General features: G+C 42.1%; 2 protein-coding genes across 2 annotated transcripts in view; both read left to right on the plus strand.

Annotated features, from left to right (window-relative positions):
* The first annotated feature begins 1,906 nt into the window (after nucleotides 1-1,906).
* On the plus strand, nucleotides 1,907-3,492 carry LOC9330567 (KIN17-like protein). The gene has a single exon (XM_002891786.2). The coding sequence runs from the start codon at nucleotides 2,013-2,015 to the stop codon at nucleotides 3,249-3,251; it is 1,239 nt and encodes a 412-aa protein (XP_002891832.1). The 5' UTR covers nucleotides 1,907-2,012; the 3' UTR covers nucleotides 3,252-3,492.
* A 3,355-nt stretch (nucleotides 3,493-6,847) lies between these two features.
* Nucleotides 6,848-14,291, plus strand: part of LOC9327895 (KIN17-like protein) — an 11,946-nt gene continuing 4,502 nt past the window's right edge. The window contains exon 1 of the mRNA XM_021014397.1: nucleotides 6,848-7,478. Within this exon, the coding sequence (XP_020870056.1) occupies nucleotides 6,929-7,478 (550 nt within the window). The 5' untranslated portion in view covers nucleotides 6,848-6,928. The remainder of the gene's footprint in view (nucleotides 7,479-14,291) is intronic.

The raw sequence follows: 14,291 nt of genomic DNA on the forward strand, positions 1-14,291 counted from the left end.
AACTTTTTTTTCTGATTTTTATTAAATTTTGTTCTTTTTCTGGTAAGAATAAATTGTACATGTATTACGTTGATATTGCTAATTCAAATAATGTTAACAAAAATGCATAATATAGGCTATTAAAATAAAAAAAACAGTTAGTCAAAAACAAAAGTATATCAATTCCAAATTATGATTAAACTAAATATTTATTTATAATATTTTTTTACCGAAAACAATATCATTATATATATATATATATATATATATTAAAAAATTTGAAGTACCTTTTTTAAAGTACTTTTGTTAGTAAAGTAAAAATTTACAAAGAATGTCATCACATTAAAGTCAACAAACAATTATTATTTGGGAGACTCACAAAAATGCCCATTTTTCAATACCCCTTTTCAAAAATGCCCCCTTTGGATGTCCATTTTTAAAAATACCCCTTTATGTACAAAATGACTAAATTACCCTTCTTTTAATAAAAGATATCATAAATATATAAAGAAATATAACAAAATTAGGTACACAAAATACAAAATATTTTTTGGCGGGAAAAGTGATCTCCCAATTTTTCCCGCCAAAACACTTGTAAAAATTTGTAAAACCTTTAAAATACCTTGTAAAATTTTCCCGTAAAATTTTTTTCCCGCCAAAAAATTTTTTTTGCGGGAAAAGTGATTCCGCAAATTTTTTGGCGGGAAAAATTTACAAGGTATTTTAAAGGGTTTTTACAGGGTATTTATAAGGTTTTACAATGTATTTTAAAAGGTTTTACAACGTATTTATAAAGTATTTATAAGATATTATAAGATTTTATAAGATTTTACAAGCTATTTTATAAGGTTTTACAAGTTATAAGGTTTTACAAGTTATAAATACCTTATAAAACCTTATAAGTACCTTGTAAAACCTTTTAAAATACATTGTAAAACCTTACAAAACACTTGTAAATACTCCGTAAAACCTTCAAAATACCTTGTAAATTTTTCCCGCCAAAACGGCAAAAAAATTGCGGAATCATTTTTCCCGCAAAAAAAAATTTTTGGCGGAAAAAATTTTTACGGGAAAATTTTACAAGGTATTTTAAAGGTTTTTACAAGTGTTTTGGCGGGAAAATTGCGGGATCACTTTTCCCGCCAAAAAATATTTTGTATTTTGTAGACCTAATTTTGTTTCAAATAAGGGTAAAATGGTCATTAAAAATTAAAAGAGGGCAAACTTAAAAATAGACTCTCAAAAGGGGCATTTTTGAAAAGGGGTATTGAAAAAGGGGCATTTTTAACAATTTCTCTTATTATTTTTGAAATATTATTATTGATATATTTTAACTTTATAAAACATTATTAATTAAAATATCATGAGACGAGTTATATAGCGGGACGGGTTTGGATTAATATAACATGGGTTATATCTTTATTTTATTATTTTATCATCACTAATTTTTTTTAGTTACAACATCAATATAAAATTATATAACTTTAATACTATAAAATTTAATAATATAAAATTATATAACTTTAATAATATAAAATTATATAACTTTAATACTATAAAATTATATTAACTTTAATACCATAAAATTTAATATTTATTATATATATGAATAAAACATTTGCCCCGTGGTGTACCACGGGTTAAATCCTAGTTCTCTATTAAAATTTGTTACAAAATAGGAAATTAATTCAATAAAAATTGGAGATCTAACAATTTCCACAAGGAAATTTGTGAAAGATCACAAAAATATAAGACCAAACATGCTGTTAAAATTAAAATATTAGAGGCATATTATAAAGTTGTGGATTTACATTTCTTTTCTTTTTTTCCACAATTTACATTTCTTTTCTTGTAGGCCCAGTATTGTATGGGCTTTAATTGATGGGCCTTATACAGGATAAGCTATATTTGATATGAGTTTCGGTTTATGATCATCATCAATCAATCTCTTCGCGAATCTTCATCATCCTCGATCAGTGCTTGTTGCCGGAGAAACCCTAGATTTCAATTCGCAAGACCTTGATTTTGAATCGATGGGTAAGAACGATTTTCTAACCCCGAAGGCAATTGCGAATCGAATCAAAGCCAAAGGACTTCAAAAGCTTCGATGGTATTGTCAGATGTGTCAGAAACAATGCCGAGACGAGAATGGATTCAAATGTCACTGTATGAGCGAATCTCACCAGAGGCAGATGCAAGTCTTTGGTCAGAATCCGACTCGTGTTGTTGATGGTTACTCCGAAGAGTTCGAGCAGACGTTTCTCGATCTGATGCGGCGGAGCCACCGCTTCTCTCGTATCGCCGCCACTGTTGTTTACAATGAGTATATTAACGATAGACATCATGTTCATATGAATTCTACGGAGTGGGCGACGTTGACTGAGTTTATCAAGCATCTTGGGAAAACTGGTAAGTGTAAGGTTGAAGAAACTCCTAAAGGTTGGTTTATTACTTATATAGATAGAGATTCTGAGACTTTGTTTAAGGAGAGGTTGAAAAATAAGAGAGTTAAGAGTGATTTAGCTGAGGAGGAGAAACAAGAGAGGGAGATTCAGAAGCAGATTGAGAGAGCTGCTGAGAAGTTGAATGCTGTTGGTGGTGAAGGTGAAAGCAGTGGTAAAGAAGCTGTGGAGGATGATGATGATGATGATGTGAAGAAAAAAGATGAAGACTTGAGGTTGAAGAGTGGGGTTAAGGTTGGATTTGCTCTTGGTGGAGTTGTTAAACAGGTTGCTACGGGTAAAGAGAGAGGGGAAAGCTCGAAACTTGTGTTTGGGGATGAAGAGAATGAGAAGGTTGAGAGAGGGGAGAAGAGGAAGAGAAGCGGGGATTCGGGGAGGAGCGATAAGGACAGAAGATCAGCTTTGGATGAGTTGATGAAAGAGGAAGAAAAGAAGAAGGAGAGGATGAATCGGAAAGACTACTGGTTGTTCGAGGGGATAATTGTGAAGGTAATGAGTAAGGCTTTGGCAGAGAAAGGGTATTATAAGCAAAAGGGTGTTGTGAAGAAAGTGATTGATAAGTATGTGGGGGAGATCGAAATGCTTGATTCTAAGCATGTGCTGAGAGTTGATCAAGTGGAGCTCGAGACTGTGCTTCCACAGATAGGAGGGATAGTGAAGATAGTGAATGGGGCATATCGTGGTTCGAATGCAAAGTTGTTGGGTGTGGATACAGAGAAGTTCTGTGCTAAAGTGCAAATCGAGAAAGGTGTCTATGATGGAAGAGTCATCAAGTCCATTGAGTACGAGGACATATGCAAACTTGCTTAGTTAATATATCTTTAGACCAAATCAAGTTTTACGATGCCTTGTATTTCTGCTTGAACCTTATCTTTTATCTGCAAGTGAAGCATTATGATTCCTGATGGATAGCCTCATGACCAAGGTACGGCAGATGATTCTATTTCAGGCATGTTATTGACTGGAATATATGGGTTTGTCACTGGTTTACTTTTACCGAATCTTTCTGGTACATTATTTCCATGAATTATGGCTCGTGTCATTTCCTGTAGAGTTCTATTGTTTCTTTCTACTACGCCTGCTGAGGTGTTCCTAGTGCCGAGAATTGCTGAAAAATGCCTTACTTGTTGACGATTATTCTCATTTATGAGTTGTAGTGCCCAAATTATGAAGCTTCCTACTGTATCAGACTTCTCTCTAATGAATCTTATCCATGTGAGACGAGAATAATCGTCAACAAGTACAAACACATACTTCTTTCCAGCTATACTTTCAATCTGCATGGGTACCATTAAATCCACATGAATAGGATCTAGCGGAGCTTTTGATTGAACGTGTGTCACTTTCTTATGCTGAATCTTCACTTGTTTCCCCATTTTGTATGGTCCACATACAACTTCGTTTCCTTATGTGAGTTTAGGTATGCCTCGAACTATCTCCTTTTTGACAAGAGTGGTCAAATTCCTTACGTTCATGTGTCCTAACTTTTGATGCCAGAGATTCAAGTCATTTTTGGCACTGAAACAGTTAAATGATTCTCGCCACATGTACAGTTGTTTCCAGAGCGAATTCCGTTTAAGATCACCTTCCCATGTCCATTAATAGCCTGACAGTCTACTCGGGTAAACACAACTCTTAATCCTTCGTCACTTGAGATCCGTTTCGTCATCTTCATCACTTATAAAGGATATGCTCGCCATATTGCATTGAAGATTGATTTGTCCAGATTGTTTTGATGGTCTTTTAATTGAACCCTGATACAAATCTCTTTTTCTTAACCAAATCTGATTTTTTCTTGAGCCATTCCAAAAGTACTTCCTTTGATACCAGACTTGATTAACTTGTCTTGAAATTTGGAGCAATAAGCATTGAAGTAACCAAATTTACCACAATAGTAACATTCTCCCTTTTTCTGCGGAAACACTGATTCTTTTCTGGTAGGCTTTTCCTCTGTGTATTGATCTATTCGTCACAAACTCAATTTTTCCTGTTGTAACTCCTCCTCCTCTGTATCCTAAACCGTGGCAATCTCTTTCAGTTGCAGTATTTAGCATCCTAATCTTCTTAGTTTGCTCATGCAAATCAGCTTGTAGTTTGGTTGATACCTTCTTTTCTACGGTTAAGTCTTTTCCCAGTCTTTCTACTAGTGTGTCAAGACATACCTTTTTTTCGTCAAGAGTATGTTCTCTTTACTTACTTTAAGTAGAGAATCTTACGGGCTTTGTATTCTCTTTGTATGCCAAGCTAAGGTTCTTCCTCAGTTTCAGTTCCAGAATCCTCACTTTCTTCCTTATATTCCGTGATTCCAATAAATGCCACAAAATAACTCATATCTTCTTCTTCTTCACTCTCATCTACTTCAGAATCTGTTGACATTCTCTCTATCTTTCACTCTTTTTCTTATGTTCGTTTGTTTAGAGAGGAACACAAGAAACGTTCTTCTTTAAATCTTCTACATTGATATTTCGGATCACAAGGATAACTCTTACACAACACACATCACACATACATATAGTGGTTTATCTCCACTTGCTACTCTAGACATATGAACCTTAATCATGACTCTTACACACTAGACCATACTCGTAAGTTCTAACACTTACATCATACTTTAGACCATGCTTCTACTAACAACTCTTCTTAGAGTCTAACAACTTCACTTGGACCTTTATACAACAAAACACACTTTCTATTGGGCCTAACCAATCCGCAGCCCATTAGTCATCTTAGGACAAAACCAAAACACTTCAAACCCAACTCTTTTCTTCTGTTGACTTGTGTCTTCCTCCTCTTTGTCGTTGACTCTCTTCACGACACTTTGCGACTTCTTCTTCGTTGTGCTTCTTCTCTTTTCTTCATCTTCTTCTCACTGGTTCCTTTTTCTTTGTTGCAGGATTTAATCAAGAACTCAAATCTCAACAGAATCACTTCCGTCAGTTCCAAGAAGTGCTATATTTCTCTTTTTTTTTTTCTTCTGATCATTCACACATTCTAAACGGTTATTATGTCCAAAAACCAAAACCTTTGCACTTAAAACATTGGATCTCCTTTCTCTTGACAGTTGGACACTCAGACTTGAGATGTTCATATCCTTTGCATTCATAACATTAAGCATCTCTTTTCCTGTTTGTTTTTTTCCTCAAATGTTCCTGTTTTTCTCCAGCCTTTTTGCCACTTTTCTTAAAGCTTTATTTTGAAACATCTGCTGCTAATTCCATCGCATGAGCTTCAATCATCCCAACAACATATTCGAATTTACTTTCATCCGTGTTGAGTGATACAGCTATAGATGCCTTAGGAGCATGGAATTTTGGAGGTAAGCATCTTAGAAATTTATTTTCTTTATACTTATTTCCAAGCACAGATGCTTCATTGGCATTAATAGAGCATATTTTAGCACTAGAGTCAGCAATTGAATCGTTCTTTCCCATCTTTGACGCGAGCAAATCTAGTCTTGTTCTCTTCACACTAGTAGCCCCTTCAAATGTTCTTTGAAGTATATATCCCATGCTTCTTTTGCTGAAGTGACCCCTCGGATTAACTTGTCTACAGAATTATGAATAGCAGTTTATAGCCTTTGAATTGAATTTTGACAAACGTTTGTCATCTTCAGTCCATTCAGGTTTAGACTTTATAACCAATGGTCCTGTTTCAGTCTTCTTAGTTGGTGCAGTCCAAGCATCTTCGTTGATACTCCTAATGTTTTGTCTAGCATCAGCGGCTTTGAGACTGCAAAATGTCGATTAGAGAACTCCTTCGCGATCCGCAGGATCTCACCTGTTAAAGGAGCACTCAGGTGGAGGCTCTGATACCAGTTGAAATTGCAAGAGCTCTAATCACAAGAAACAAAGATTTCTCCCAAAAAAAAACTCTATTAGAAAATTCTTTTTGATAAACTTACAAGTCTTATCTAATCGGTAGACTCCTTGATTTGCAACCCAAAATCTTCTAATCTCAAGCAAGGTTTCTTAAGAACATACCATTCTTAAGAAACCTTAATTTCTCTCACAATATGAAACCTTTGGAGCCTTAATGATAAGAAACTCCCTCAATTTAAAGCGCGACCTAATTGAGAGCCTAGGTGGTCTATTTATACTAGAAGAGCACCCAATTTCATAATCCTAGTTCTTCTAGGAATCCATTAGCTTTTTCCTTTTTGCTTAAAGTACTTGTTTCTTTGTTTGAAGACGAAATCTGCGTTAATGGAAATAGCACTCTTTCAATATTGGCAATTTCCATTTAACTTGATCTTCGTTTTGAACCGACTCTTCTTGTAGCCGACTCTTCAGTAATTAACTCATCTTCTTTTTTTTTTTTTTATTACTTTTCTCGCACGGCTCCTAAGTGATAAAAGTATAAGATCGAATAGACGATGGCGATTGCGAATCCTCTAACCCGGAAGGCGATTGCGAATCGAATCAAAGCCAAAGGACTTCAAAAGCTTCGATGGTATTGTCAGATGTGTCAGAAACAATGCCGAGACGAGAATGGATTCAAGTGTTTGTATGAGCGAATCTCACCAGAGGCAGATGCAAGTTTTTGGCCAGAATCCGACTCGTGTTGTTGATGGTTACTCTGAAGAGTTCGAGCAGACGTTTCTCGATCTGATGCGGCGGAGCCACCGCTTCTCTCGTATCGCCGCCACTGTTGTTTACAATGAGTATATTAACGATAGACATCATGTCCATATGAATTCCACGGAGTGGGCGACGTTGACGGAGTTCATAAAGCATCTTGGGAAAACTGGTAAGTGTAAGGTTGAGGAAACTCCGAAAGGTTGGTTTATTACTTATATAGATAGAGATTCTGAGACTTTGTTTAAGGAGAGGTTGAAGAATAAGAGAGTTAAGAGTGATTTAGCTGAGGAGGAGAAACAAGAGAGAGAGATTCAGAAGCAGATTGAGAGAGCTGCTGAGAAGTTGAATGCTGGTGGTGGTGAAGGTGAAACAAGTGGTAAAGAAGTTGATGATGAGAAGAAAAAAGATGAAGACTTGAGGTTGAAGAGTGGGGTTAAGGTTGGATTTGCTCTTGGTGGATGTTGGGGTCGGATTCCATCCTTTAGCGCCGAGCCAGACTTAGAACACTTCGGGAGTCTTTCAGTGATCACCTCGGGGCATCGCATCATTCACCTCGGGATATCCATCTAATCGATTTAGTATACCCGAGCCTATCGCCTCGGGGATACTTTAACAAGACGTTTCAAAGCACCCGAGCCCATCGCCTCGGGGATACCTTTAACAAGTAGTTTCAAGTACCCGAGCCTATCGCCTCGGGGATACTTTAACAAGACGTCTCAAAGCGCCCGAGCTAATTGCCTCGGAGGTACCCGAGCCCAGTCGCCTCGGGGACACCCGAACAAGCCATCCTACAGTGCCCGAGCCAGTCCTTCCTGTGTACCCGAGCCGATTGCACAAGTTTCTCCGAGGTGAAGTCTTCGTCATCGCCCGAGTTAAAGACTTGGTAAATATTCGCTTTCAAAGTACCATTTCCAAGCAAGGTATCATTTCCGAACAAGAAGGATCATTTCCGATATACCCGGAAATGATAAGAGAGAATCTAGAAGGATCGACTCAAATCAGGAAATCTCCCAAAGACTCCGAAAAATAAGGAAACTATCCTAATCCGCGATATTCTGAGCCGACTTCAAGATAAATGGAAATCTTCCGAGAATATCGCTGGAGAGGCGGTTTATCACCCCTATATAAAGAGACTCAAGGCTCAAGCAAAGGGCAAGCAATATGGCTCTAGAATTTACACTACGCAAAGCTCTCACAGCACAATCATCTTTTTCCTTTTACGATCAAACTCTTGTACGATCAAAGTCATCTTTCTCTAAATAATATCAAGAACACCATCTTTGGTTACAATCGTTTCTGTTGTTCTTTGAGAATTCACGATTATCGTATCCCTAAAATAAAACCCTAGACAAATCTTGATTGTGTTAGTTTCGACTTCCACAGTTTGGCGCCGTCTGTGGGGAATACTTTAGAATTCTCTTACCTTAAGAACGCAAGACTCGAATACCAGAGAGGATGGTGAACGAAGATGATCGTCAGGCACCACCAGCCGGAGGAGGGAACCCTAACCCTCTGAACCCTCCTTCTAGCGCCACTCAAGCTGACCCGACGATCATAGCAACTCTAGCCGAACTAAAAGATCTAATGGTTAAATTCCAGAAGAAAGCTGACGACCAAGAGAAAGCCAACAAAACCTTGGCGCAGCGAGTCGACGAAATCGCAACACGCGGGCAACAAAAAACCACACGTTTCCAGACTCGGCCGCCACGAGCTCGGAGGGACTTGCCTGGCATCAACCCAACCAGACTCACGTTCGCGACATCAACCGGCAACACCAGAGTCGCAACCCGAGCCGACCCTGCTAGACACGAAAACCGAGATGATCCCACCGAGCCGGATGCAGTGGATTTGACGGACGAGCCAGATGATCTGCAAGATGAGCGTACCCGAGCCGGAGCTAACTCCACCGAGCGAACAGATCTCACTAACGATGAAGAAACTGAGGAAAACATAAGGTGGGCCTAAGAATCCGAAAGAGAAGACGAGCTAAGCAAAATCCGAGCCTCCTTAGCCAAGGCGGAAGCTGATATGAAGCTCGTCAAAACCCAGATACATAGCGTCTCATCCTCCGCACCGAACATCGATCGAATTTTGGAAGAATCTCGGAATACGCCTTTCACCAAAAGAATTTCCGAAACGACGATGTCCAATCTGGGAAAGTTCAAAATCGACTCTTACAACGGATCAACCGATCCAAAGTGCCACATTAAATCGTTCGTGATATCCGTGGCCCGAGCCAGGTTCAAACCCGGGGAAAAGGATGCAGGTCTGTGCCTACTGTTCGTGGAACACCTCAAAGGACCCGCATTAGAATGGTTTTCAAGATTGGAACGAAACTCGATTGATAGTTTCGACGAGCTGTCGACATTGTTCCTCAAACAATACTCCGTGCTCATCGACCCCGGAACTTCCGACGCGGATCTGTGGTCTTTATCTCAACAGCCCACCGAGCCATTAAGGGATTTCCTCAAGACCTTCAAATCGACGCTAGCCAAGGTCGAGGGAATTACAGATGTAGCAGCTCTCTCGGCTTTGAAGAAAGCTCTCTGGTACAAGTCAGAATTCAGGAAAGAGTTAAACCTGTCTAAACCAACAACAATTCGCGACGCGCTGCATCGAGCCTCGGATTTTGTCGCCCACGAAGAAGAAATGGCGCTACTAGCAAAGAGGCACGAGCCACCAAAACAGGCGCCCCGAACCGAGAAAAACGAGAAAGCCCAAGCGACGCCTCCAGTCCAGAAAAAGACACGTGAGAGCAGTACGTATACGCATCACGAAGGTCGTAATTTCTCAGGATACCATAGCTACCAGATTGACACGCCCCGAGGCCGTGGCCGCGGCAGAGGCCGAGGCCCTGGGCGAGGAAGAGAGTCCTTCACCTGGACAAGGGATCAGCCACCGAGCAATGATCAAGAATATTGCGAACACCACAAAATTTTCGGCCATCATACCTCGAGATGCCGAAGCCTCGGAGCCAAGTTATCAACCAAATTCCTAGCTGGAGAGCTCGGGACAAACGTTACTCTTAAGGACCTCGAGCCAGAACCGGAGCCCGAGCAGACCAACCCAGGAAGAGACCCCGAACCAAGGAACCAGGAGTCTCAGAAAAGAACTCGGGGGTCGGAAGACGAAGACCGAGATGGTACGCGGCAGAAGGTTCTTACCATAATGGGTGGATCGCCATACTGTCCTGACACCGTAGCGGCAATCAAAGCTTATCAACGCCGAGCCGAGACGCCTAGCAACTGGACAAGACACTTCGATCGACCTAACGACGTGATCACATTCGAAGAGAGCGAGACAAACGGGCTCGACATGCCTCATAACGATCCAATAGTCGTCACATTAGCGATAGGAGACCATGATATTTACCGAGTATTAATTGATACCGGCAGCACCATTGACGTAATCTTTCGCGAAACGCTCCAACGAATGAACATCGACATGTCACAGGTGATTCCGACCCCGAGGCCTGTCCTCGGATTTTTAGGGGAAACTTTGATGACGCTCGGAACCATCCAACTACCAGTCCGAGCCGGCGGGGTAACAAAGATAGTCAACTTCTCAGTCACCGATCGACCTACCATCTACAACGTCATAATGGGAACTCCGTGGTTGAATCTGCCCAAAAGACAGTTTTCCGCTCCCACATATCGATCGTTTAGTGGAAGCAACCGCGGGAAATAAATTGCTGTCATTCATGGATGCTTTCGCAGGATACAATCAGATTCTCATGCACCCCGACGATCGCGAGAAGACAGCATTCATCACAGACCGAGGTATCTACTGTTACAAAGTCATGCCCTTCGGACTCAAGAACAGCTCGGGAAGACAATGGAAGTTTATATCGACGACATGTTAGTCAAATCCCTTGAAGAAAGCGATCACATAGCCCATCTACGCGACTGTTTTCGCCAGCTCAACAAGCACAACATGAAACTTAACCCGGCAAAATGTCGTTTCACGGTAAAGTCTGGAGAATTCTTGGGATATCTCGTAACTCACCAAGGCATCGAGGCAAACCCGAAGCAAATCGATGCTCTACTAAACATGCCCTCACCACAGAACAAGCGCGAAGTCCAACGTCTCACCGGGAGAGTCGCAGCCTTGAACCGATTCATCTCGCGGTCCACCGACAAATGCCTGGCTTTCTACGATACTCTGCACGGGAACAAGAAATTCGAATGGACCGACCGCTGCGAAGAAGCTTTCCAGGAACTGAAGAAGTATTTGGCTAATCCACCGGTGTTAGCGAAACCAGTCCCGGGCGAGCCACTATTCCTGTATATCGCAGTCTCCGATACGGCTATAAGTGGAGTCATAGTCAGGGAAGACAGAGGGGAGCAGAAGCCGATATTTTATGTCTCGCAAACTTTCACCGACGCGGAAACACGCTACCCGCAAACTGAAAAGCTCGCCCTCGCCGTAGTAATGTCAGCTCGGAAGCTACGGCCATATTTCCAGTCTCACTCAATTGTCGTCATGGCGCCCGTATCACTCCGAACCATCCTGCACAGTCCGAGCCAATCGGGACGCTTGGCCAAGTGGGCAGTAGAACTCAGCGAGTATGACATCGAATACAGAAATAAAACATGCGCGAAATCTCAAGTCCTGGCCGATTTCATCATCGAGCTGCCAACAGAGAGCGTCCGAGAAGAGTCACCCAACGCTGTTTGGATCCTCCACGTCGACGGCTCATCTTCAAAACAAGGTTCTGGCGTCGGAATCCGCCTCGCATCACCAGAGGGTGAAATCCTTGAACAATCCTTTCGGCTAAATTTCGACGCGACTAACAACGTGGCTGAGTACGAAGCGCTGATAGCAGGACTTAAGCTGGCTCGGGGACTTAAGATCAACAAGCTGCGAGCCTTTTGCGACTCCCAGCTCGTGGCTAATCAATTCAATGGAGAATACGCGGCTCGCGACGAACGAATGGAAGCGTATCTTGCTCTCACGCAAGACTTGGCGAAACAGTTCGGAGAGTTTGAGTTAACCAGAATCCCACGAGGTGAGAACACGTCGGCCGATGCCTTAGCGGCTCTAGCTTCAACCTCCGACCCAAATCTGAAGAGAATCATACCGGTTGAGTTCATCGAAAAGCCGAGCATTGAAGATAATAGCAAGGATCAAGTTCTAACAGCTCGGGAAACAGAAGAACCGGAAGAAATGGACATCGAACAGCTAGACCAGCAAACTACGGACGCAACCGAGCCCGAATACGGAAGCGACGCCAAATGGATCGGAGCCATCCGAAGCTACATCGCCGATGGAGAAGTTCCTACTGAAAAATGGGCAGCTCGGAAGCTTAAAGCTAAAGCGGCTCGGTATACCCTGATCGACGGCGAGCTCTTTAAATGGCGATTTTCTGGCCACCTCCTTATCTGTGTCGAAGGAAATGAAGCTCGGAGAGTCATGGAGGAAGTACACGGCGGATCTTGTGGAAACCATTCTGGCGGAAGAGCCCTGGCTATAAAGATCAAACGCCACGGATACTTTTGGCCGACGATGGTCAAAGACTGCGAGAAATTTTCTCAACGATGTGATAAATGCCAGAGGCACGCACCAACCATTCATCAACCCGCCGAGCTCCTCTCTTCTATAACTTCGCCTTATCCTTTCATGCGATGGTCCATGGACATCATCGGACCTCTACACAACTCCAAGCAGAAGAAACTCGTCCTCGTACTGACAGACTATTTCTCCAAATGGATCGAGGCGGACTCTTACGCCAGCATCAAAGATGCGCAGGTCGAGAACTTCGTCTGGAAGAACATCATATGCCGCCATGGGATACCTTACGAGATCGTTACAGACAACGGATCGCAGTTTATTTCGGCTCGGTTCGAAGGATTCTGCGAGAAATGGGGAATTCGCCTCAGCAAGTCTACGCCTCGGTACCCTCAGGGAAACGGTCAAGCTGAGGCAGCCAATAAGACGATTCTCGACGGAATAAAAAAGCGTCTCGACGCGAAAAAAGGCCGCTGGGCTGACGAATTGGAAGGAGTACTATGGTCGCATAGAACCACGCCGCGGCGAGCCACGAGAGAAACGCCATTCGCCCTCGTCTACGGTGCGGAATGCGTGATTCCCACCGAAGCTGAGATCCCGGGACTAAGAAGACGTTTTCTCCCCGAGCAGGAAGATTCCAACACTCAGATGATGCTGGACGAGCTGGACTTAATCGACGAGCGAAGAGATTCGGCTTTGATCCGTATGCAGAATTATCAGAGTGCAACGGCTCGGTACTATAATTCTCACGTTAAGCATCGCCGTTTCCACGAAGGAGATCTTGTACTACGCAAAGTTTTCTAGAATACCGCCGAACAGAACGCAGGTAAGCTCGGCGCGAATTGGGAAGGACCTTACACGATCGCAAAGGTAATCCGTCCCGGCGTCTACGAACTCGTCAACATGAACGGCAAAGCGGTACCTAGATCCTGGAACGCAATGCATCTAAGGAAATATTACCGCTAAAAACCTAAGGTACGCATGTACTCGAACTACGGGGTGGCTTGATCCCTGAAAAGGGTACGTAGGCAGCTCGTCCTCGGACGAGTTCAGCTACCCCCCCTAATTAAAAAAGGGGGGGAGTGGGTCCGTATACATATATACTCCCACTAAATTTTTCAAATTCTCTAAGTTTTTACCCTTCGGATTATCAATTTTATCCACCTCGGAAATTTTAACAGTCATCCTATCGACCTATAAAGCTAAAAGTTCGTTCGGACGATGGCCACGTCCTCGGACAGAAAAAGCTCTTTTCACCACTTCGGTTACAGCACGCTATACAAGCATTCGAGACGATTCGGTCGGAGATATCTTGCCATGAGGAAATTGTCTTCAGAAAACCCAGTTGACTTCGACACTGGTACCCCAGTTCGCTTCTAAGCACTGGTTTCGACTACATCAGTTCGGTTCGCAACCGATAAAGATTAGTCCTACTTAACCAAAACCCAGTTATCCTAACACTGGTGCACGATTCATTTCACTTTCGGCTCGAAAGTTAAGACGTTTGGATTTAACTTCTCAACGAGCAATTCTTAAACCCGGTTAACTTAAACACCGGTGCATGATCTTTTTCGCTCTCGGCTCGGAAGCTAAATCTAGATATTTGACATTAGTATTGGGTTCAGTTCGGAAAAGTTTAAGATAAAAATACTTAACATCCAGTGGATAAAGCCGTCCAGGCATGTCTTACACCCACCAGAGGCAAAAGAGGGAATAAAAAGACATCTCGGGATCAAATCGAGTCTTGGTTAACCGGTGAAACTTG

This window comes from Arabidopsis lyrata, assembly GCF_000004255.2.
Source record: "Arabidopsis lyrata subsp. lyrata unplaced genomic scaffold ARALYscaffold_1, whole genome shotgun sequence".
In the NCBI taxonomy this organism is placed as follows: domain Eukaryota; kingdom Viridiplantae; phylum Streptophyta; class Magnoliopsida; order Brassicales; family Brassicaceae; genus Arabidopsis; species Arabidopsis lyrata.